Source organism: Abramis brama (assembly GCF_963993115.1).
Source record: "Abramis brama genome assembly, chromosome: 25".
NCBI lineage: Eukaryota > Metazoa > Chordata > Actinopteri > Cypriniformes > Leuciscidae > Abramis > Abramis brama.
This window is the reverse complement of record NC_139987.1, coordinates 28108389-28135304: the sequence shown is the minus strand read 5'-3', so window position 1 is coordinate 28135304 and position 26916 is coordinate 28108389. Positions and strand designations below refer to the sequence as shown.

At 40.5% G+C, this 26916-nt stretch overlaps 1 protein-coding gene across 2 annotated transcripts in view; it reads left to right on the top strand.

The window, feature by feature from the left end:
* The window catches only part of arvcfa (ARVCF delta catenin family member a), a 38758-nt gene extending 13312 nt beyond the window's left edge, over positions 1-25446 (top strand). For both annotated transcript variants that reach the window (XM_084104038.1, XM_084104039.1), the window contains exons 7-19: positions 2089-2272; positions 3338-3455; positions 4562-4721; positions 5929-5946; positions 6160-6225; positions 17594-17721; positions 18270-18420; positions 19304-19496; positions 20272-20383; positions 20650-20737; positions 21752-21828; positions 24047-24150; positions 24906-25446. In XM_084104038.1, coding sequence (XP_083960164.1) covers positions 2089-2272; positions 3338-3455; positions 4562-4721; positions 5929-5946; positions 6160-6225; positions 17594-17721; positions 18270-18420; positions 19304-19496; positions 20272-20383; positions 20650-20737; positions 21752-21828; positions 24047-24139 — 1388 coding nt within the window. In that variant the 3' untranslated portion in view covers positions 24140-24150; positions 24906-25446. The remainder of the gene's footprint in view (positions 1-2088; positions 2273-3337; positions 3456-4561; positions 4722-5928; positions 5947-6159; positions 6226-17593; positions 17722-18269; positions 18421-19303; positions 19497-20271; positions 20384-20649; positions 20738-21751; positions 21829-24046; positions 24151-24905) is intronic.
* The last annotated feature ends 1470 nt before the right edge of the window (positions 25447-26916 follow it).

Below are 26916 nucleotides of genomic sequence, written 5' to 3'. Positions count from 1 at the left end.
CCCTCGGGAGGGGCGCGGGAGGCGACACTCTTTCTGCACCTGTCGGTGCGAGGCTCAACATTTTAATTCCTCAAAATTAAATGCAGCCAAAAACACTAGATAAGTGAAACACGGTCTGGATGGTAGGCTGAATTAAAATATCTAACTTCTCAAGGTCAGATAATATTCCATCATTTAATTCCATTAAGAATTAAATGCAGCCATAATCACCAGAAAATACTGTTTGTTTAGTTTAATATTTATTTAAACGGTTTCGTAATCTCCGCGCTGCCTCGGCAAACGCGAGATTCGAGCCGTCGTCACAATATATCGGCTTTCATCCCTCGAGAAGAAAGTCAACAATTGCGAGGTTGAAACATTCGACAGCGCACGGCTTTTTTCTATGCACGCGCGCCGAGATATTTCTCAATGAACTGCCAGCCCCCTCAGGAGCTGACTGTGAATGCCTCGCACCCAAACAGTATTATTTCACAGACCGTGTGTGTCCCTTTTATAGCAGACTCGTAATCTACGCGCTGCCTCGGCAAACGCGAGATTCGAGTGTTCACAATATATTTGGCTTTCATCTCTCCAGAAGAAAGCCAACGGGCGCGAGGTTGAAACACCCGGAACGCACGGCTGTGTGCGTCAAGATATTTCTCAATGAACACACAGCCAGCACCCTCAGGAGCTGACTGTGCATGCCTCGCACCCACACAGAATCTTTATTGCAGAGTAGCCCCGTAATCTACGCGCTGCCTCGGCAAGCGCGAGACCCGAGCTATAGATTCTGTATTGCAATGCAGACATAATCTACGCGCTGCCTCAGCAAACGCGAGATTAGTCACAGAATCTTTATTGCAGAGTAGCCGTAATCTACGCGCTGCCTCGGCAAACGCGAGATCCGAGCCACTATAGATTCTGTATTGCAATGCAGACCTTCAAACTACGCGCTGCCTCGGCAACGCGAGTCACAGAATCTTTATTGCACAGTAGACCCGCAACCTACGCGCTGCCTCGGCAAACGCGAGATCCGAGCCACTAGATTCTATATTGCAATGCAGACGTTATTTGGGACAATTCTTATAGGACAAACAACACCAAATAGGACAAACAGTTTCACACAGAGCGCTTTGCTGAAGAGCAAAAAGCTGATGTGTGTTTGTGCCAGCGTCCCTTTGTATCTTCCGGTTATGCCGTCATCTACTACGTCATGACGCAGCACCAATCAGGATTGGACAGATTTCATTCATGCTTCAGATGCGTTACGCTGAGGGCGTTCCCCAAAGTGTCGTCACGACGACGACGCAGTGCGAGTTCCCTCGAAGGGGAACTGAAGGGGTTTGCTGCCTAATGGACCACTAAACCAGTCACGAGTCGCACGGGTGGCAATAGGTTATGGGTCAAAATTATAGATTTTTCTTTTATGCCAAAAATCATTAGGATATTAAGTAAAGATCATGTTCCATGAAGATATTTTGTAAATTTCCTTCCGTAAATATACATATTTTTTTAAATTGTGAGTGGATGCAGCAAAATCGCCAACATAAATGGACAACTTTAAAAGTCTTATCCTAACAAGCCATACATCAATGGAAAGCTTATTTATTCAGCATTCAGATGATGTATAAATCACAATTTCAAAAAATGTACCCTTGTGACTGGTGTTGTGGTCCAGGGTCACATATTGTTGTAGAAATCATGATGCACTACCATTCAAAAAAATAGTTTTATTCATAAAGGAAGCATTAAATTGATCAAAAGTGACAATAAATCAATCAAAAAATCCTGGAAAATAAATGCACAAAAATATTAAGCAGCAAATACTGTTATTTTAGTTTTTCTATTTTTAGTTTTCATGTTAGTTTTTGTCATTTCTTGATGTGCTTTTATCACAGGAATAAATTACACTTTACTATAACTTATATACACATAGAAAACAGCTGATTTAGCTTGGAATAATATTTCACTATTTTTACTGTTTTCAATGCCACAGTAAAAATATTTGGGAATGGTTCCTCTAAAGCCTTAACCAGTTGGAGATACCATTCTTGTGAATCTCCCAGCAATCAAACCAACTCTCTGTGAACTCTCTCTCTGGTGTTTCAGGAACGCTGTGGAACCTGTCGTCTCACGAGCCGCTGAAGATGCTGGTGATCGACCACGGCCTGCAGACGCTGACGGACGAGATCATCATCCCTCACTCGGGCCTGAGAGGAGACCCGAACGACCCGGCCCGGCCCGGAGACCCCGAGTGGAACACGGTCTTCAAGAACACTTCTGGATGTCTGAGGTTCGCTCGCAGCATTTCTCTCTGTTTTTAGGCGGTTTTCCACAGTTTTCTGTGACCCTGATCCCTCTGGATTCCTGAGAGCGTGACTCGCCTGCTTTACTGCGCCCTGACACTATGTGTTCTTATTGTGAAGAAAAAGTAGATACTTTTGAGTGTGTAGCAGAAGAGTAGACAAGCTTCGGGACGAACTATCACGTCATACAACTGACCTATCGGTAAGCCCCGCCCCTCGAACAGCGCTCAGCCAATGGCAGTTGCACGGGGAACTCGGACATCTTTAGGTTTCAGCGCCATAGAGAAACATTGGAAGATCCGAAGCTCTCGCGGTTTTTATGGTGTTTATGCTACAAAAATGGTAAAACGATGTGCGTTGGGTACTTGTAATAGGACCAGTTATCTGCGCTATACGACTGAAGCCTGGTTTATTTATAATATCAGTGATGTGAGCGCAGTCACCTGGTTCCCTAAGGATTCAACCCCAATCCCAATGAAGATGAAAACGTTCATTTTCTGGTAGTCATGCTCTAGTTAGTGAGTCCATGCTAACGTGCTAACCTAAATAGCTAACTGTTCTCACGTCATGTACAGTAACATGAGGCTTATTGCATTGTGATCTGTAAACCCTCGCTAACAAATTAATCTTGTTACGTACCACATTTATTTTTAAATCTTTTATAAATCCCTCCATGGCGTATTTAAGTCCCACTTGATGCTCCTCGGCGAGAGCTGGTCCTTCTGTGTCCAACGCTTATCAAACACATCTTGGGACGAGGTTTTCACACTGACGGCTGTCACTGACAGACAGTTACGACTCCGTTTGTTTGTCCGAGATAGCAACAGTAACTAAGGGGGCGGGGCTTAGCGATAGGTCAATTTTAACGGTTGCTCTCTCTCATCCTGTCACAGTAAACTGGCCTGTCAATCATCTTTTCACAGTAAAAATCCTCCACATTTCTTTTTTTTTTCATTTAATTTTTTTATTTTTATTATTCTAATCTCACACACTGTTTAGGATGGATGGTGGACATTGAGATGCAGGGTGTGTGTGTGTGTGTGTGTGTGCAGGAACGTGAGTTCAGACGGAGCCGAAGCTCGACAGAGACTGCGTGTGTGTGAGGGACTCGTGGACGCGCTTCTGCACGCGCTTTATTCTGCCGTCGCAAAGAGAGACATCAATAACAAAGTAAGAATTTAAATAGAAATCCAGGCCTCGGCACACCTGCACACCACCTGATATATATTTATATATATATATTGTATTAAAAAAATCCTGATTTCTCTCTTGACCCAGAAACAATGTAATAAAACGATGCTAAGCTATAAACTCATTATAACTGATTAATTAAATAAATAATTAAATAATTAATTCAGTTTGATTTTAATTTAATATTATAATTAAAGTTTAATAATAATAATAAATAATAAATAAATTAATAATAATAATTAATAGTACTATTATTATTGTTTCAGTTTTAAATAAAATTAAAAGAATTAAATAAAATCTCACTATAATTATAAATATTAGTATTATTAACATTTAGTTTAATTTAATAGTAATTATTATTATTATTATTAATATAATTAATTCAGCTTAATTTTAATTTAATATTATTATTATTAAATAAAAATTAAACATAATAATTCAAAACAGCAACAACAATAGTAGTAATAAATAATGATAATTGTTGCTATTATTACTATTATTATAAGTATTATTAATACAGTTTCATTTATTTATTATTTAATATAATTATTCAACCTAAATTAAACATAATAATAATAATAATAATTTAATAATGACTCACTACAACATTATAAAAATAATTATTATAATTATTATTTTAAATAATATTAAATTCAAAATTTAAAGTTTAAATTAAATAATATTAATAATCATAATCATAATAATTATTATTTTATTAATTCAGTTTAATTTTAATTTGATATTATTAAAGTACATTTTATTTTATTTAATAATAGTTATATTTCTATTATTATTAGTGTTTAGTTTAATTTAATAATAATCATAATTATGATTAATACTATTTAGTTTAATTAAATAATAATAATTTATATTATTATTTGTATTAGTATTTAGTTTTTTATTTTAATTTACTACAATAATGACGACAATAATAATAATAATTATTATTATTATCATGTATTATTATTTATAATGTAATCTAAGTTTATTTTCCTGCTCTGTGATGCGGTGTGTTTAATGACGTGTGCTGTTGGTTGGGTGTAGTGTGTCCTCTGATCTCGCGTGTGTGTGTTTCTCTTCTGCAGTCGGTGGAGAACTGTGTGTGTATCTTGCGTAATCTGTCCTATCACGTGCACAAGGAGGTTCCCGGAGCCGAGAAGTTCCACGTCCAAGCGGCCAATCACAGCGCGAGGTCAGGAGGTCATCATAAGAAGAGGGACTGCTTCACCGGACGCACCAGCAAAGGTCATTAGAACTCATTACTCTGCCATTAATTACTGGAGTCGAATTAAGTTGCTCTTAATTATTTTTATGTCATTTAATTACTGTTACTTCTGATGTAATTGCATTAAAAACAAAGAGTGTCTTCGGAATATTTAATCAAAATCATGTAGACCAGAAATAATCAACCAATATTTAGTCATGAGGTCATGTTTCTAAAATCCAATAGTTCATGTTCCAAAAGATAAATGTTTCTGAAAGAGTCTCTTCTGCGCAACAACGCTGTGTTTATTTGATCAAAAATACAGTAATATTGTGAAATATTATTCCAGTGTAAATCATCTGTTCTCTATGTGAATATACAGTAAAGTGTAATTTATTCCTGTGATCAAAGCTGAATGTTCAGCATCATTACTCCAGTCTTCAGTGTCACATGATCCTTCAGAAATCACTCTAATATGATGATTTGATGCTCAAGAAACATTTATTATTATTATCAATGATTAAAACAGCTTTATATTTGTGTTGAAACTGTGATACATTTTATTTTTCAGGATTCTTTGATGAATAGAAAGTTCAAAAGAACAGCATTTATTTGAAATATTTTTATTTTAAAAAATATTAATTATTTGAATCTTTTGTAACATTATTAATGTCTTTACTTTCTCTTTTGATCAATTTAATTCATCCTTGATTAATAAAAGTATCAATTTCTTTAAGTAAGGGATAATGTAGAGCGAGGCTCGCGTCGGGATCTTGAGTCAGCCTGAAGGGGTTTTATTCGCTATAACAACCGCCTTGCTCTACATTATCCCGCTTATTACATGGCTACCTACCAAATAAATCAATAATTTGACACAAAATATTGATTTAAAAAGGAGTTTATTGATTTAAAAACGATTGTATTGGTTCCGCTAAAGAAAATAGTCCGTTCCGTCTCTACGGTTAGAATCCTGCGTCCATTGCAACGCTCTGTTTATCATGGCAACGGTGTGTTATACTCAGCAGCGTCTGATATCAAGAAATAACACACCGCACTCTACATTAGAATTCAACCAAGCCATGTAATAAAAAGCAATAACAAATCTTACTGATGTCAACTCTTGTTGTTTTTAACATGTAATGCCTGTTTCCATATTAATTATGTTTAAAATACAGTAAAAGTTGTAGGTCTTATTCTCTCGGATTGTGATCGTGTGTAAATGTGTGTGTTTTGTGTTTTATGCTGCAGACGAATGGTTCCATCAGTGTAAGTGTCGAATCCTTCACTGTTACTGAGAGTCACACACACACACACACACACACACACACTCCATTTACTCCACGAGTGCTCCTACTCACCGCCCACTGCTGCTCCCACACACACACACACACACATACACACACCTACACACACACACACACACACACTCTCACACACACACTCAGGTTCAGATGCTGATGTGTGTGCTGTGATTCGCAGGTAAACGACACGGAGCCGTAGAGAAGAAGAGTCTGGATCTGCCCAGGAGGAGTCTGCCGATGAAAGGTTTGAGTCCATCTGAAACCAACACACACTCACACTCACACACACACACACACACACACACACTTCAGGCCAAACACAGAGGCATCATGGGAACTGAGACACCTCCTGCTGGTCAGATCTGCGTATCACACAATTACCCTGAACTAAACCAGCAGTTTATCATATCATTTACATACTAAACAATTACATCAGCTTTTTTTATATATTTTCAGTTTTCAATTTAATTTAAATTTTATTTTATTACTTTTAGTTCCATAAAATTGTAATGCTTCATCCTAAAATTATTTAATTTCAGTCAGTTGCCGAAGCACCGCTTCTAGACCGTATGGTGGTGGAGAGGTTTGAGTGTCCCGGTGAAGCCGAGAGCTGTGTTGTCTGGAGCTTCGTGCTCCTGGTAGGGTCTCCCTCGGCAAACCGGTCTCGGGAGAGGGAACAGACTGAGAATGGGTAGGCCAATCCCCCGCCTAAAGGTCAAACTTTGATTACAGAAACACTGAACGATATATTTTACACACCTTAGAATTGGGAGGAAGAGGACCTTCAACTGGGAGGAGGATGAAGCCTTGTGGTCAACGCCGACAGGAGGCGGAAACTTCTTAATCCTAAATCTATCACAAAGATTGGAACATGGAATGTGCGCTCAATGCATATTACAGGAAAAGCACAGACCATCGCGGATGAAATGAAGGCATATGGCATCCATATACTTGGAATTGCAGAAGCCAAGTGGAAGGAAGCAGGACAAACATGGCTCTCATCAGGAGAATCAATCATATACTCCGGACACACGGGACTGACGGGAGATAATGCGGCTCATTCAGACGGGGTAGCAATCATGCTATCAAATGAAGCCCAGAAGACACCAGTGAGCCAAGGATCATCATGGCCAAATTCAAGACCTCACATAAGCGTGCTACGCCTCCACAAATGAAGCAGAGGAGGAGGCAAAAGAAGATTTATACCAAAAGCGAGAGGAAACCAGGAGAAAATGCATTGAGACGGATCTCACCATTTTAATGGGGGATCTGAATGCAAAGATTGGCAACGATAACACCGGCTTTGAACAAGTGATGGGAAAGCATGGCCTTGGAGTGATGAATGGAGAACTCTTTGCAATCAAATCTTGTCATCGGCGGAACCCTCTTCCCCCACAAACCATGCCATCGGGAAACTTGGGCATCTCCGGACATGAGGGCAGAAAACCAAATGGATAATTTCTGCATCTCCAAGAGATTCAGGAGAAGCCTTGAAGATGTTCGGGTGAGGAGAGGAGCTGATGAGGCACGCACCACCGTCTATTGGTAGCTAACTTAAAACTTACGCTGAAAAAACACCACAACAGTAACTCCATAGGCAAGCGCTACAATGTGTCCATCAAAGATAAACAAGCGGACTTCCAAATAGAGCGTAGAAACCGCTTTACAGCTCTACAAGAAATGGAGGAGGAACCCAGAACAATAGAAAACCACTGGCAGCGAGTACAGGAGTGTGAGGAGTCAGTTCGGCCCAAGAAAAGAAAACACCGGGAATGACTCACAACCGACACCCTGATCAGAATAGAGGAAAGGAAGAAACTATTAAACAATTGTGAAACAAGAGCAGCCAAGAAAACATCTGGGGAAGCATATAGCGGAGCAGACCGGGAGGGAAAGGAGTGCTAGGAGAGATAAGAGACGGAGGAAGCTGCAAAGCTCTGACAACATCCGACTCCTGACCAGAAAATACCAGACAGGGAACCACCCAGTTAAAGATAAGGGAGGAAGGACACTGAATACACAAGAAGAACAAATGAAGAGGTGAGTCGAGCACTTCTCGGACCTGCTGAACCAACCAGAGCAAACATGCGACCTGCAGAAGTCCCCCGTCAGCTGACTGCAGACGGCCAATCAAAGCAGAGATTAGAAAAGCCATCAAGCTCTCCAAGAACAGCAAGACACCAGGTCCAGATAAGATACAGAAGCTCTTAAAGCAACACCAAGGAACATTTCCTCTTCGGTCGCCCTACAGGTTGGAAGCGGAATTGTGCATTACCGCTGTCGTAAATCATTTAGCCTACCGTCGCCTACCGTCGCACGCTCGCTCGCATGAACGATGTCCACAGACAAGGTAGAGTATGTTGCGTGATTTCATGAAAGTTTGATGTATTGCGACATCAGAAACAAAGAAAAACAAAATAATGACTATTGTAACGCTTGACGTAAAGCAAGCCAAATTTGTAGTTTTCTTATGTCTCATTAGAACTACAGAAACGCGACCCGGTCTGGCAATCTTACATGGTGTGGTTTTAGCCGATAAAGGACCGCAAAGCGGAGGCAGAAGTGCTTTTCACCCTGTTACGACTTGATGAACCACTGGAACCATTTTGGAAACATTATTTTAAAGGGGTGGTTGATTATGATTTCACTTTTCTAACTTTAGTTAGTGTGTAATGTTGCTGTTTGAGCATAAACAACATCTTCAAAGTTACGACGCTCAAAGTTCAAAGCAAAGGAAGATATTTACTTTTAAAGAAATCGTTATTTAAGAACTACAACAAACGACCCAGGATAGTGACATCACTAACCCTATAATTTACATAAACCCCGCCCCCTGAACACGATTTATAGATTATCAAGACAGAATATGCTAATCAATGTCTAGAAGATAACTACACAAACTCATCAACTAACCATTCAGAAATGTCCTGTTGCTTCTACATGTTGTCACTTCTTCTTGAGTCTCTCCATCATTGTCTGACTCCGGTTTAAACAAAAACATTGACATATTCAGTGCATGTCTGTGTGAGGTAGAGCTGTTGTAGCTCCGCCCCCTGTGCCGGGAGCAGCAGCTCATTTGCATTTAAAGGGACACACCCAAAAACGGTGCGTTTTTCCTCATCCTCAAAAACTGACAATTTTAACATGCGATATAAAAATATCTGTGGGGTATTTTGAGCTAAACCTTCACACACACACTCTGGGGACATCAGAGACTTACTTTACATCTTGTGAAAAGGGCATTATACCACCCCTTTAAATATTATACCAAATCTTCCTTAGTGTTGCTTTAAAGCACATCCTCGCAAATACTAGATGACCTGTTTGGTAGGATCTGGAGGGATGAAGACCTGCCTGGGGAATGGAAGGAAGGCCATCTGGTAAAAATACCCTAGAAAGGTAACCTAAGCCTCTGCGACGACTACAGGGGTATAATGCTTCTCTCCATACCAGGCAAAATCCTAAACCGGATAATCCTGCAACGCCTCAAGGCAGCAGTGGACGCACCGCTTAGAGACAACCAAGCTGGATTCAGGCAAAATAGATCATGTGCAATAGATCACAAGAGTTTAAATCTCCACTTTACACAGTATTTCTGGACTTCGAGAAAGCATTCGACAGTCTGGATAGGGAAGTGTTCTGGCAACTGATGAGACACTACGGCATACCAGAGAAGTTCACCACCATCATCAAGATCACCTAATCGGGAATGCAGTGTAGAATCATACATGAAGACCGGCAGACAGAGTCTTTTCACATCACAACAGGAGTAAGGCAAGGCGGCTCACTCTCTCCACTACTGTTCCTCTTAGCGGTCGACTGGATCATGCGGCGAGCCACGGACAACAGCTCAATGCGATCCAGTGGACCCTGTTCACACAACTGGACAACCTAGACTTCGCAGATGATATCGCATTACTGTGCCAAAACCACCAACAAATGCAAGAGAGATTGAGAGAGGTAGAACAGAAGGCAGCCGAGACAGGACTCCACATTAGCACACAGAAGACCAAAGTGCTCAAGGCCAATACAAAGACGCTGGCCAGCTTGATGGTTAACCACCAACCACTAGAGGACGCCAACTCCTTCATTTACCTGGGAAGTGAGGTAGCGAGGGATGGCGGATCAGAAGGGGATGTAAAGAGGAGAATAGGCAAGGCAAGAGATGCACTGTTGTGCCTGAACGCGTTCATTGAACGATAGTTCATAAACTCGTTCATATTTTGGGCGAACGTGAACTGAACGTACCGTTATACTGCCTGATGAACGTTACTGTGAACTCGTTCATTCTGGTGTCTGTGAACGCCACGGTATATTTTTCCAGGATTCCAGTATTCCTTTTTAGTATGTACTGAAATGGAAAATTATTAAAATTGAAAAACATTTGCACCTTAAGGACTACTGTCCTGTTTTTCTTTTAATAATTCTTCATTAAAAAAGACCATTCAAGCGGCACGTTTTTAATAATTGCTGTCTGTGGTTCTATATGGGCAGTGGAAATATTTAAAAAAAAAAAAAGCTTGTAGCAACATATGGAAAAAAAGAAATATGAACTAGTTCATTTTTGGAACTGTGAACTTAGTTAAAAATTTTGAAGTATGAACGATTAACTGAACTAGTTCATTTTAAAATTTGTGAACTGAACTTTGAAATAGTTCATGTAGAAAGTGAACTTTCCCAAGACTGAAGAGATGCATTTGGCCATATGGAGAGCACGTAACACTCGACACCAAACTACGGCTATTCAACTCAAGCATAAAAACCATTCTCCTCTACGGATCTGAGACGTGGAAAACAACAAAGAACCTCCTGAGCAAGCCACGAGTCTCACCAACCACTGCCGTTCTTAACATCAGATGGCCTGTAAAATAAAGAACGAAGAGCTGTGGGGAAGAGCAAAGCAGCCTGCGATAGAAGTGGAAATAAAGAAACGAAAATGAGGACACACTGTGGAAACTGAAGAATTCCACAGAACAGGAGGAGGTGAAGAGGGAGAGCAAGAAACGCCTGGAGGAGGAGTGTCACCGCGAGATGGAGAGATCTGGAGAAGCTGGAGAAGGACGAGGTGGAGAAACTCTGTCCGGTGCCTGGGCTCCTCCTCGGAGTTACTGGCCTTAGTAAAGAAGTTGCCAAAGCAACATTTCTATTTAGCTTTTCTTTATTTTTATATTACTTTTTTTTTTTTATTAAATTTTAGTACTTAAACTTATTTTATTTCAAAGCAACATTTTTAATTTGCATTTCAGTTTAAGCATTTGTTTGTAACATTATAAATGTCTTTAATGTCACTTTTGATCAATTTAATGCGTCCTTATGAATAAAAGTATCAAGTATTCAAAAAAAACATCTTACTGACCTCTTGTTGACTCACACACACACACACAGAGAGAGAGAGAGAGAAAAACTGGCATCTATGAATGATTGACAGAAGTAACTGAATTCATAAATGTATTAATGAGACGTTCTGCACGTTTTTACACACAGCCAATGTCTTAATTGGCATGTTTATAGCAAATATATTAAAATTAATGAATGATTTAAAAACATACTTGCTTTAATAAACACCAGAAGAGTGTTTTCTCTCTGTATTCTTCCTTGTGGAGTAGATTAGGAGAGGAAAACTGCACAAATATTGATCTGAACTGATCATCTGTGGACAGCTTTGATTTCCGCTGATGTGTTTTATGTCTTATTGACATAATATTGTTATGTTTTATTAATGTGCTGCTGTGGCATTGAATCGGAGCGGATCAGTGTGTTTAAAGACCAGACGACTGTAATTTCATGTAACTGGGTCAGCAAGCCTGAGAATGACAATATGAACCAGCGTTTACTTACATGAGATCTGACCTCAGAGCCTGAGAGAACATAATCAGAGAGAGCAACAGCTCATAATCATGAGAACATGACTATAGTGTGGGAAAACTCTGGTTCTCATTGCAGGAACAGATGGAATTGTTTCGATGTGTGTTTGTATTACAGACACGTTCTCTCTCTCTCGCTCTCTCTCTCTCTCTTCAGCTCAATCACAGGTTCTATATGGAACCTTAAAGGGTTCCATCACGTTTCACACACACACACACACACACACACACACACACACACACACACACACACGTGCACACACACACACACACACACACACTCACACTCACTCACTCTCACTCTCACACTCACACACACACACACACACACACACACACACACACACACACACACACACACACACACACTCTCTCACACTCACACACACACACAAATACTCTCACTCTCACACTCACTCACACACACACACACACACACACACTCAAATACTCTCACTCTCACACTCACTCTCTCACACACACACACACACACACACACACACACACATACTCTCACTCACTCACTCTCTCTCACACACACACACACTCACTCTCACACTCACACTCACTCACTCACACACACACTCAAATACTCTCACTCTCACACTCACTCACTCACTCACTCACACACACACACACTCTCACACTCACTCTCACACTCACTCACACACACTGAAATACTCTCACACTCACTCACTCACACACACACACACACACACACACTCACTCACTCTCACACTCACACACACACTCAAATACTCTCTCACACACACACACACACACTCACACACACACACACACACACACACACTCACTCTCACACTCACACACACACTCAAATACTCTCACTCTCACACTCACTCACACACACACACACACATACTCTCACTCACTCACTCACTCACTCACTCACACACACACACACACACACACACACACACACACACACTCACACACACACACACACTCACTCACACACACACTCAAATACTCTCACACTCACTCACTCACACACACACACACACTCTCACACTCACTCACTCTCACACTCACACACACACTCAAATACTCTCACTCTCACACTCACTCACTCACTCACTCACACACACACACACACACACACACACACACACTCAAATACTCTCACTCTCACACTCACTCACTCACACACACACACACACACTCACTCTCACACTCACACACACACTCAAATACTCTCACTCACTCACTCACACACACACACACACACATACTCTCACTCTCACACTCACTCACTCACACACACAGATACACACATACTCTCACTCTCACACTCACTCACACACACTCACACACACTCACTCACACACACTCACACACACACACACACACACACATACTCTCACACTCACCCACTCACTCACACACACTCACTCACTCACTCACTCACTCACATACACACACACACACTCACACACACACACACACACACACACACACATACTCTCACTCACACACACACACACACACACACTCACACACGTCAGAAACACCAGCGATTTCAAAGCGTGTTTTTGAGACTGTCTTTGGTTCACTGCAGTTTTAAGGAGGAAATACTCAGCAATGGAGTCGACTTATGAATTTACACATGGTTTGTCTTAAAGCATATTAAAAACACCACATAGACACATAAACAACATTAAAAGCTGGATTTTCACCACAGGGAGACTTTAAAGAATCATGAATCTCTCGGTTCAGGTGTAACCTACAGGCATTACATCACTAGTCTAGCGCTCGTCGTGATTTGAACAAACCTCTAACATTAAGTATTAAACTAAAGCATGAATCTAAAAACCTCCATGTCAAGCACCCTGTCCTCAGAAATAATGTAAAACGTAGGCTACAGGATTTGCTCTTACCATGCATTTTAGATGAGTCCCTGTCCTCATGAATGATTGATGCTACTGGAGCTTCAGATGTGTGGCTCTGAGTGGGGGAGCGGATCACAAAACTCACAGTTGGAATCATAAAAAATAAAAATAAATTATATATATATATATATATATGGGGGGGGGGGTAATTTTTATTTATTACTTAAAGCTCACTTGAAGTTCTTTGATACCACATCAAAAACTACTCGCCTAACCGATAAAGTTCAAACATTATTACAGTTTTTCTCGATTGCTTAAACACTATAACCAGGCTTTTGAACTAAAATTTCAAAACCATAATGCCATTTATCAAAAAGCACACCCATTTCACTAAACTATAAACACTATTCCCTGTTTTGACACATGAGTCAGATTTGTTGAACTGTCACTGCAAAACTCTACACACAAATCCCTTAATTTCTCATTGCTTAGACCATGTTGTCATTTAGAAAGCACTAGCATTCAATATTGTTCACTCAAGTCAGCACAGCTTCAGCTCAGTTAGCACACAATTACCCAGGTGGAAACACTAAGAGTCAAAATTTAACACACATCAATCAGAACCTTCAATAGATATATAAAAGGGCCCAAATCAGTTTATTGAGTTTTGGAACAATGGATCCAGAAAGACATGAAGGAAGAGGGATAAGAATGAGGAGGAGGAAGGACAAGAAGACAAGCAGTCTCAGATGAAGTTCAAGCCACTCTAGTTGCCCATGTCTTAGTCAATGGTATGACTATGAGGGAGGCTGGGCTACGAGTACGGCCAAATTTGAGTCGCTTTACCGTCGCCTCGAGAACCTTCAGGGAGGTGTGGTGGCAAACACAATCCTATCACTGAATAAGAGACAAACATTTCCAATAGTCTTTGATGAGGTGTATTTTCTTGCAAGAAAAGGCCAGCAGTCGTACAGTCACACAGAGTGGCACAGAGTGTGACAGTGAAGCATCTTTTCTCCTTTATAGTCTTGACTCCCAGAATGTTATCTTTCTAGGCCAATGATGGTATTTCAACCATATGTGGAACATTCTTAGACGTGTTCATCATATTGTCTCCTTGAGTGGAGACCCTCCTGTCTCGACCAACACTCTTTACCATTCCAATACACTTTCATATTAGAATAAGGTTTGTGTGTGCTCTTTTACTGTCATATGTTGGTCACACACATCTTACTGTAAGTAAATATAAATAAAAAATTTAGAGGAGAGAGTAAAAAAAAAAAGAGTAAAAAAATATTTTTGTGTGTGTGTGTGTGTTTTCTGTGTATGAATAAAAATGTGCCAATGTATCCATTGGTTGTGTCTTTTGTGTTCATCATGTGAAAAGGTTTGTGAGGGGGGAACCACAAGCAACATAACTTACCAGTTTTGGAAATGTTGTTTTGAATTTATTACACCAGTGTGTTAGACTATGTTGTAGTGTGTGTGATTTTGAGGGCTTGTGTGTCCTTTCTGAGGGCAAAGTATGGTTTTTCAGCAAGAGTGAATGGTTTTGAGTGTAGAGCTTCATTTTGACCTGAAAATAGGATGTTTGGGGAATTGGGTGAGACGTTATGGATTTGTGTTTATAGTTTTGAGAATACGAGGCATAGTTTCAAGAAATGTGTTTAAGCAATCGAGAAAAACTGTAAAAACAAGTGAACAGTCAGTAATAAAATAAGAACAAATACACAAATTACAAGCAGAGATGAAAACTAAATAACAAAGTTACAGTCTAACAGTAGTATTCAGGTACAGACATTAATAATTAAGACTAAATGTAAAATAACACTATTTGTTCACTTTAGAAATGAAATATAGTTTCATCTTTGTTAAAGCTGTATTTTGTTGTTTTATTAACATTAATGACAGACGACAGCAGGAATATTAGGCTGCGTCGGTAGACGGGTATACTGTATAGACGGGTGTATAGATGAGTGTATAGACGGGTGTATAGACGGGCGCATAGACGGGCGTATAGACGGGTGTATAGACGGGTGTATAGACGGGTGTATAGACAGGTGTACAGACGAGTGTATAGACGAGTGTATAGACGGGTGTATAGACGGGTGGATAGACAGGTGGATAGACAGGTGTACAGACGAGTGTATAGACGGGTGTATAGACAGGTGTACAGACGAGTGTATAGATGAGTGTATAGACGGGTGTATAGACGGGCGCATAGACGGGCGTATAGACGGGTGTATAGACGGGTGTATAGACGGGTGTACAGACGAGTGTATAGACGAGTGTATAGACGGGTGTATAGACGGGTGTATAGACGGGTGTATAGACAGGTGTACAGACGAGTGTATAGACGAGTGTATAGACGGGTGTATAGACGGGTGGATAGACGGGTGGATAGACGGGTGTATAGACGAGTGTATAGACGGGTGTATAGACGGGTGTATAGACGGGCGTATAGACGGGCGTATAGACAGCGTATAGACAGGTGTATAGACGGGTGTATAGACGGGTGTATAGACGGGTATACTGTATAGACGGGTGTATAGACGAGTGTATAGACGGGCGTATAGACGGGCGTATAGACGGGCGTATAGACAGGTGTACAGACGAGTGTATAGACGGGTGTATAGACGGGTGGATAGACGGGTGTATAGACGGGTGTATAGACGGGTGTATAGACGGGTGTATAGACGGGCGTATAGACAGCGTATAGACGGGTGTATAGACGGGTGTATAGACGGGTGGATAGACCGGTGTATAGACGGGTGGATAGACGGGCGTATAGACAGGTGTATAGACGAGTGTATAGACGGGCGTATAGACAGGTGTATAGACGAGTGTATAGACGGGCGTATAGACAGGTGTATAGACGAGTGTATAGACGGGCGGATAGACGGGCTTATAGACGGGCGTATAGACGGGCGTATAGACGGGCGGATAGACGGGTATACTGTATAGACGGGTGTATAGACGGGCGTATAGACGGGCGTATAGACGGGTGTATAGACGGGTATACTGTATAGACGGGTGTATAGACGGGTGGATAGACGGGCTTATAGACGGGCGTATAGACGGGTGGATAGACGGGCGTATAGACGGGCGTATAGACGGGTGTACAGACGGGTGTATAGACGGGTGTATAGACGGGTGTATAGACGGGTGTATAGACGGGCGTATAGACGGGCGTATAGACGGGCGTATAGACGGGCGTATAGACGGGTGGATAGACGGGTGTATAGACGGGTGTATAGACGAGTGTATAGACGGGCGTATAGACAGCGTATAGACAGCGTATAGACGGGTGGATAGACGGGTGTATAGACGGGTGGATAGACGGGCGTATAGACGGGCGTATAGACGGGCGTATAGACGGGTGTATAGACGGGTATACTGTATAGACGGGTGTATAGACGGGTGTATAGACAGGCGTATAGACGGGTGTATAGACGGGTGTATAGACGGGTGGATAGACGGGTGTATAGACGGGTGTATAGACGAGTGTATAGACGGGCGTATAGACAGCGTATAGACAGCGTATAGACGGGTGGATAGACGGGTGTATAGACGGGTGGATAGACGGGCGTATAGACAGGCGTATAGACGGGCGTATAGACGGGTGTATAGACGGGTATACTGTATAGACGGGTGTATAGACGAGTGTATAGACGGGCGTATAGACGGGTGTATAGACATAATTTTGTGTGTACGTCTCCGTTCAAGGGCAAGGAAACAAAAGAGAAATCAATTTGATGGTCGAGCGCTGACTGAAACACACCTCTCTCTCTCTCTCTCTCTCTCTCTCTCACACACCTTTATTGCACACCTAGTGTCTCTGTGTTCCTGCAGGCCTGGAGCTTCAGATGTGTGTGTGTGTGTGTGTGTGTTCCTGCAGGCCTGGAGCTCCTGTACCAGCCCGAGGTGGTTCGCCTCTACCTGTCGCTCCTCAAACTGAGCCAGAACCAGAACACCCTGGAGGCGGCGGCCGGGGCGCTGCAGAACCTGTGTGCCGGACACTGGGCCGTGAGTGTGTGTGTGTGTGTGTGTACTTGTACAACTATCTTTGTGAGGACCAGTTTGAGTTTTAGACCACTGGAGTGAGGACAGAGAGAGTGGAGTGAGGACAGAGAGAGTAAAGTGAGGACATGTCGGCCGGTCCACAGTTTCTGAGAGCCTTTAAAGGCCTGAATGAGGGTCAAGACTTGGTTTTAGGGATAAGGTTATAATGAGGTTAAGGGTCGGTTTAGGGTCAGGGGTCGGGTTAGGCACTTAGTTGTGATGGGTAAGGTTAGGGTAAGCGGCTGCATCTTGATTTAAGAATTTTAAGATATTTGGACTGGAAACAAGACAATAATACTAAGTAAGAAAAGCATGTTTTGCAGTGTGAGGCTTATTATTTCTCTTTTGCTGTGAAAGGGTCTTTACATTTGCCCAAAAATATAACTTTTTTGTTATAAGAATTAAAACAAGCCCAGCCCAGGTGAAAACAAGTAACGCAAAAGTAACGTAACGCATTACTTTTCTAAAACAGTAAGTAAGTTGCTGCTCATGATGAGCGTGTTGTTCTGCAGTGGTCGAGCTACATCCGCGTGACGGTGCGTAAGGAGAAGGGTCTGCCGGTGCTGGTGGAGCTGCTGCACTCCGACGCCGATAAAGTGGTGCGAGCCATCGCCATCGCACTCAGAAACCTGGCCATCGACCACAAGAACAAAGATCTCATCGGTAAGACCATTGACTTTACTCTCCAGAACCTGTGCGATGATGATGAGGATGATGATGATGATGATGATGATGATAATGATGATGAGGATGATGAGGATGATGATGATGAGGATGATGAGGATGATGAGGATGATGATGAGGCTACAGGGCCAGGGGAAGACAGTCCAGCGCTCTGGGCAAAATAGGAATAAGCCACTCCCAACGTTCAAATTTTTAAGAAAAAAAGGCAATTTATCACATATTGACCCCTGTTGTTGTCCTACTGTAAGTTTAAAGCTGCAGTCAGCAAGTCTGGCAGATTGAGGTGACTTAGAGACAACTGTCATGCCCCCCCCCCCCCCCCCCCCACTACCAGCGAGCACCCCCCCATCGAGTTCGTGCTCGTCAGTGTGTGTGCACCAGATCTTCTGTGAACACGCGTCCGTCTCTTCAGCATCGATCAACACCATGGACTCGGAGATAGGCTGCCCTGGCTAATCTACCCATAGATGGCAATAACTGAGGAATTGGAAGCTTGTTAGTAGATTTTCTCTCCGCCATCACGCTTCGTACAATCCAACACAACCTGCGAACTTCAGGCGATCACCTGCGATCTCACACAGCCCTGCGCTGATTGGACCAGAAGAACCGGGAGTGGTGGATTTTTGCAAAACAAATAACAGGCTCCAGGTGGAGGTAGAGGTGCGGGTTTTTTTCTAAAACCGGCTGATTTATGTTGTTCTGTCGGAGCATAGTGTCGGTTTCAGTGAATATGATCAAAAAAATCTTGCCGACTGCAGCTTTAACTGCTTCTATTATTCTTCACTTTGGGTAAAAGCGTCTGCTAAATGATTAAATGTAATTGTGAATGAGGCTGACATCATCATCTGTGTGGCCCAATCAGGGAGCTTCGCCATGAGGGATCTGGTCAGTAATCTTCCCTGTGGACAACAGAGACCCGCCAAAAACCTGGAGGGAGACACGGTGGTGGCCATCCTGAACACGATCCTGGAGATCGTCTCGGAGAACCTGGAGAACGCCAGATTCCTCATCCAGGGACAGGGAATACAGAAGCTGGTGTCAATCAACAAAACAAGGTGACAAACCACATCACATCTGAGTAAAGCTGTACAGTCAGACCAAAAATTATTCAGACACCAGATATTATTATATTTTTTTACTAGTGACACTATAGTTCATTTCTGTAAGTGAGGAGAGCAAAATAAAGTCAAATGTGACATATTATACCAAAATATTCTTCATACAGTGACTACCAGTAAAAATGTGGGAGCAAAAATGATTCGGAAACTTTGAGCTGATCATGTTTTGCTGAAGTGTTTCTTCTTTAATTGCTAATGCTCTTTTTACACACAGACTGAACACAATGAAGCATTGCTTGGTGATTGGTTGAGCTAAACTGGTATTATCTAATTGTGTAGTTAAATTTAACAGCTGACAGATATTCAACATAATTCATGTGTGAGACAGTCTAACAGAAGGACGGACAAAACCAGTCAAATATCAACTGAGTTCTGCTCATATTTTATTACCATTTTCTAAACTATAGCGAATAAACTGTGATAATGTGAGAAATGTAGAAGGTGTGTGAATACATTTTAGTTTGACTGTAGTTTCTTGTGGATGAATTGCTTATATGTTGATGTTTGAAACTCTATCTATCTATCTATCTATCTATCTATCTATCTATCTATCTATCTATCTATATATCTATCTGTCTGTCTATCTATCTATCTATCTATCTATCTATCTATCTATCTATCTATCTATCTATCTATCTATCTGTCTATCTATCTATCTATCTATCTATCTATCTATCTATCTATCTATCTATCTATCTATCTATCTTGTCAGCCAATCAGTGCGCGAGACCAAAGCAGCGTCACACATCTTGCAGAGCGTCTGGGCCTATAAGGATCTCCGACACACACTGTTCAAGGCCGGCTGGAACAAAACACACTTCAAGGTAACAGCACTGTGACAATAACCGCATTACCGTGGTAATGACATGCCTACCGCGGTGTTGAGGTTTTTTGAATAATTTCAAGAACATGCATTCTTGATCATAAGTCATAGATTAAAGATAAAAGCCTGATTTGTTGCTTCTTCACCGCGGTAAGAAAGAAATCCATACGTCACAGCCCTATAACAGCGTTTCACCTCTTGCTGACTTCACTGCCGTACTTTCATGTTCATGTTGTGCTGATGATGAATATGGATCTGGTGTTTCAGCCAGCCGTCTCCGGCCTGCCCAAGAAGCAGAAGAACGCCAAGCAAGGGAGCGATGACATCACACTGCCCTTAATGGAGAAAAACCAAGGTCACTGATTGGCATTTACTGAACTGTATTCATGAGAATGAGAAAAATGCTTCTCTTCCACAAGCCTTTCTGTCATGTAATGGCATGTAAGTTTGAGACAGAGGCGGCCTTTGCGATTCAGAAACCCGTTTCAAAGAAACAGATGGTATTGGGATATGTAATCTCATATTTGACTTTTAATTTCTATTTATGAACGCATTCTATCTCTTTAACCAGAACTATTGTTTACAATCACAACTGAAAACAAAAACAGCATTCAATCTCAAATAATACTAAATCCACCAGTAGGTTGCGGCAAATCACTGTCTTAACGAGTCAGTCGTTGAATCGTTCACTCAAGCGATTCGTTCCAGAAGGCTGATTCATTCAGGGACAAAGCAGAAGTCGTCAAGTCATTCATTTGAACGATTGGTTCAAAAAATAATAAATTATATGTTTATGTGGTGTTTTTATGTGGTGTTTTTAATAATACACATACAAAGCATGAGTAAATTCATAAGTCGACTCCATTGCTGAGTATTTCCTCCTTAAAACTGCAGTGAACCAAAGACAGTCTCAAAAACACGCTTTGAAATCGCTGGTGTTTCTGACGTCACAAACTTGTAACCAATCAGATCAACGTGTGATCGTCAACCAGTGGATCTCTGAGCTGAGTGAGTGGAGGCGGGGCTTATTTGCATATTCATAGAACCGCGCATACTAAATGAGGCAAGAGTGTCGAGTTACAGTCAAGATATTTTAAGGCATGAAGACATTTTGTTCAAGGAAAAAATGCCTAAATACGTAATTTTGGTGATTAAAGATGAGTTTTAAGGGATAAGATTATTGAGTACAGGGGGACTTTATTTTTGGTGGCATTTTTGCCCCAAGCTGCTTTCATTTCCGACCTTGGCGTGTGTGTGCGTGGCTTGATGCGAGGCTGTTTTTCGAGGTCTGTTTCAATTTGAACGGGTATTCAAAGGCTGCCACTGTGTTTCATGCACTTTAATGCAGTGTTGTGTTCTGCTGTTTCAGATGGATACTGCTCCGTTGATCAGGCCGAGAGAGCCGGAGACGCTCCGTGTCACATGATCGAACGAGAAACTTTTCAGGTCAATGCTCATGTTGTGTCCTGTAGCAATAGAGGGAATGCACTGACATCACTTTCCCGGGGGAACACACTCCCTCAGCCGGACTGAGTGGCAGAAGAGCTGCGGAGTGACTGGATTTAATAGAGGAAACTGTGAAAACGCCAGTAAAACAAACGATTATCAGTTTAAACTAAAGGTTGGACTGGAAATAGTGTTCCTTACAACTTACCAAAGATCCAGTGATCGTGGATATTAACATGAAGCAGGAATCGTGTTTCCTGACATTTATATGAGCCTGATTTCAACGGCGGGGAAATACACAAAGCACATTTGCCTGTGAACGCTTTATATAAACACAATATAGGTCTAAATCCATGTGATCACTTATATCAGTGTTATATATATCATCATATCGTCCAGCCCTAAAACTTGTGTCACTTTTTGTCAGTGTTTATTTAAAAACATCCAATTATGCAGAATATACGATGGTAAATATTTAATTGATGAGTTGTCAATAGAATATATAACAATACAATATTGTTGAATACTCTGAATACTGTCTAACTCTTGATGGCTGCTCTGTCAAGTCTTCGTCGTCGGTTAGGAACCTGTGTGTGTGTGTGTGTGTGTGTGTGTGTGTGTGTGTGTGTGTGTGTGTGTGTGTGTGTGTGTGTGTGTGTGTGTGCGCTCTTTGATACCAGTCTTTCATTTGAAAGTCACGTGTCTAGTATCTGTAAAACCGCATTCTTCCATCTTAAAAATATATCTAAATTACGTCATATGCTCTCATTGACAAATGCGGAACAGTTAGTTCATGCGTTCATGAGCTCAAGGCTAGATGACTGTAATGCTCTACTGGGTGGTTGCCCTGCACGCTTAGTAAACAAACTACAGCTGGTCCAAAACGCAGCAGCTCGAGTTCTTACCAGAACCAGGAAGTATGACCATATTAGCCCGGTTCTGTCAACACTGCACTGGCTGCCTATTAAACATCGCATACATTTTAAAATATTGCTGATTACTTACAAAGCACTAAATGGTTTAGCTCCGCAGTGCTTGAGCGAGCTCTTAACGCATTATAGTCCTTCATGTCTATTGAAGTATAAAAATATACCTCAGATTTTTTGTCAAATCTGTATATTCAGTCAATCTCAAAGCTCTTTCCTGTTTTAGATGCGTTTCATGTGTTTTTCGCTGCATTCACGCTGAAAATAAATGCTGCCACTCAGTGTTTCTGCCACTCAGTGTTTCTGCCACTCAGTGTTTCTGCCACTCAGTAGCCGCATTTCCATTACCCTTCAAATTGCACAAATTGAAATTGTGAATTGAAAATACACCCAATGGAAACACGTCAATTTCGTAAAAATTCCCATTTATCGCAAAAAAGTTGTTACGTTCACATGAGGGTTTTTTTCAGGCAATTCGAAAAAGAAATATTTCGCAAAACTGCAATGGAAACAGTTTTTGCGCAATTACAGGTCATCTGACGTAGATGACGTGGTGTGTTTGGACAGAAGACGAGACAAAAGACAAAAGAATTACAGGAATACTGGATTCTAAACCTCAAAGAAATGCCACAATCAAGACCTCGAAGCAGATCTGAGGGAGAAACACCCAGAAACTCCTCATATGTGCCGCTCACAAGTATAATAAGGGTCGTTCATTACCATCAATGCTTGGAAAACACACATCGGAAAACACGTCTCCTTCCATTAATAATAATGGCTAGTGCAGCGGCTGGGATATACGTAAACCTCGCAACATCCGTCGCCATGATGTTTGGAATGACTTGTCGCGAGAAAAAAAAAATAATTTTTAGTCGCATAACATCAGTTAATGGAAACGCTGTCATTTCGCAATAGTTTTTTGTCGACATTTAGAAAAAATCATGAAAGTTTTGCGCAAATCTGTAATGGAAACGCGCCTTATCTTTCAGTGTTTCTGCCACTCAGTTTCAGTGTTTCTGCCACTCAGTGTGTGTGACCGCAGTCACTCCGGCCGACGGTGACGTCACACGCATACACTCAATATGCTAAAATACATTCAGAACACCATAATAATGACACTATTAATAATGAGACCTTTTATATTTACAGTAGTGTCTGGCCTAGGAACATTACCATCATCACTCTTCATGCAAATATTATTAAAAATTATCCCTATTTTGATGGTTTAAACACCAGTCTCCCCTCGGGACGTCATATATGTGTGTATGAAGCTGCTGTCGATTGTGTTTCAGGGTGTGAATGATAAGAGGCCTTTCATCAGGACCAGCAGGCCCGCGGTGGGTTTAGTGGAGCGAACGCCTCAACCACTCGACTCATGGGTCTGATCCGGCTCACGGTAAACCACATCATCACACACACATCATCACACACACATCATCGCTTCAGCTTCTCTGCATGTGTCATAAAGAGCCAGAAAGAGCAGTTGCTTGGTTATTTCTTGGGTTTTCAATCTCCAAATATGATTATTTCTGTGTGACGGACCCCATATAAACACCCAATTTATCCGCTGAAAAATGACTAGGGGTGTAACGATTCCCTCAATGTCACGATTCGATACATCACGATACTGAACTCACGATACCATATTATTGCGATACATTATAAAAGGTTAAAAAAAAATGAACTGCTGATTAAAATGCTAAATTTGATATTACATTGGCTGTGGAAATTAATACGCTTGGACTTGGTGCTGGTAAAATATTGCAAAATATTCATGATTCTGAAGCTCAAATTCACTCTTTCACTGACTAGATATATTTATAATAATGTCGGCCACTTTTTACTGTGGTAACATCAGACATTTGGCATTATCAGGATGCAGAAACATTCTCCCATTGCATTATTATACATTATATTCAACATTATATAGTAGTTTCATGTAGTACCAACACTAAAACTCTGACAACTAGAATTTTTTCATGCACAGTAATTTTAAATTTGGGTGAATTATAAACAATACATATTGTCAGTATCCACAATACATGTTGCATTTTTTTTTTTTCGGTATATTGTGACACGATATATTGTTACACCCCTTAAAATGAACACATTAACCATGTCAATATTGACATTCACTCTGTGTTTTCACAGGTTGCAGATCCACTTTTAGACCTGCATTTATACTGACGTTCAGCACAATTCATCACAGAATCAAACAAGAGAATTAGAAATATGACAGCAACACAACAACCAAATACTGAAGATCCGATCCGTCTGAACGTGGAATTTGACTCTTTGCTGCTTTGGCAATCTTCACTGTTAAACTCAAGAATCATGATGTGGCGAGTCACTCATAGATCTGATTATACACCATATTATGATCTTGTGTTGTTTCTATTGCTTTTTTTGTTGTTGTTGTTGTTGTTGTTGACGAGTCTCTAAATTGTATAATAGTGTTCCATCTATTTCTGATCATCCACACAGACGATTTCAGTTCTGTATCTAAAGTTTTATGCACAAAAAGAAATGATAACATGATATGATTATATTAATACTCTACAGGCAAAACCGAAATTGTACTTATTATAGTCTAAATCAGAGAATATATCAGAGATTTTAATGCATTCATACTAAAATTGTTTCATAACATCAGTGATTTAATGGCTTGAAAAATAAAAATCAATGAGTTCTTAATAAAGCTGTTACGTCATGCATCTAACAGAAAATAAAATGCAATAAAAATAAAACAAAACTTGTTTTGTGGCACATTTCGTGGCGCGAGATGAACGATTCGCTCATTGTCAGTGGAATGTTTTGAGCGATTCAAAAGAAAATATTCGATTCAAAAGATTCGCGTTTTTTGAAATCGCATCGGTTACAGAATCACTGAATCTTCGGATGCTGATCGGCAGAAATGAGTGAAAATCATCGATTACAGACTGAGGAGAACAAGAGACACTCCACAGGTGAGCCAGAGTCCATATGCGTTAATATGCAAATATATTTAAATTAACGTTCTTTATATTATTTACTTTTTATGATCTTTGAGCAAGTCTTTTGAAATGCCCGTTCAGAACTGTGTGCGTATTTAGCTTAATTATTATAGCATGTTGTTTTATTACAGGGAATCGGTTGTAACTCAGCAAAACGAGAAATTATAAAGATTCTGTAATATTTCTAAAATGTTGGAAGAGATTTTTCAGGGTTATTATCATTAACTAAAATTAAACCATGCATGCATACAATTTAAATAAAGTTCACGAAATAAAATAATGTTAACTTAACATAAAATTAAATTGAAAACGTATATTAGTTTAAGTTAATTTGCCAAGGCATCATTTTAAATCTACTACTAAACTAATTAAAAATAAACTGGAATAAAATATTAAAAAAACATACCATAACAAAATTACTAAAACTTACCAAATTTGGTAACAAAGTCTCATTTGTTAACATTAGCTAATGTATTACCTAACAATGAACAATACATTTGTTACAGTATTTATTCATCTTTGTTAATGTTAAAAATACAGCTGTCCATTGATCGTTCATGTTAGTTCACAGTGCATTAACTAATGTTAACAGACACAACTTTTGATTTTAATAATGTATTAGTAAATTCTGAAATTGATATTAACTAAGATTAATAAATGCTGTAAAAGTATTGTTCATTCTTAGTTAATGCTCATGTAATAAAACCATTGTAGTTACCCAAAATTGAAAATGAAAACAAAACTCATTCAAAATATTTATATAGCTATAAGGTTACACTTTATTTTGATAACTACATGTCACCTAACTCTCATTAGAGTATTAGTAGACAGGTTACACTGTGGTGTGATAAAAACACAAAGAAAGCATTATGATCAGTGCTGCTGTCTACACCGGATTACACTGTGTTATAGGGTTAGTAGAATAAGTTGACGTAATTACTTATAGAAAGTTATATATTAAAGTTACTTATAGTCAGTAGAATTTCTGTTGAAGGAGCATCAAAATAAAGTGTTAACAGATATTAAGCAGACAGTCCGCTAATACAATAATGACTGCTAGTTGATATAGTCACTTATACCCAGACAGCAACATAATGTCGGCCCAGATCCGGCTCACATCTGGTACACCTGGATTCCACACTGCCCAGATGTGGGCCGGATCTGGGCCG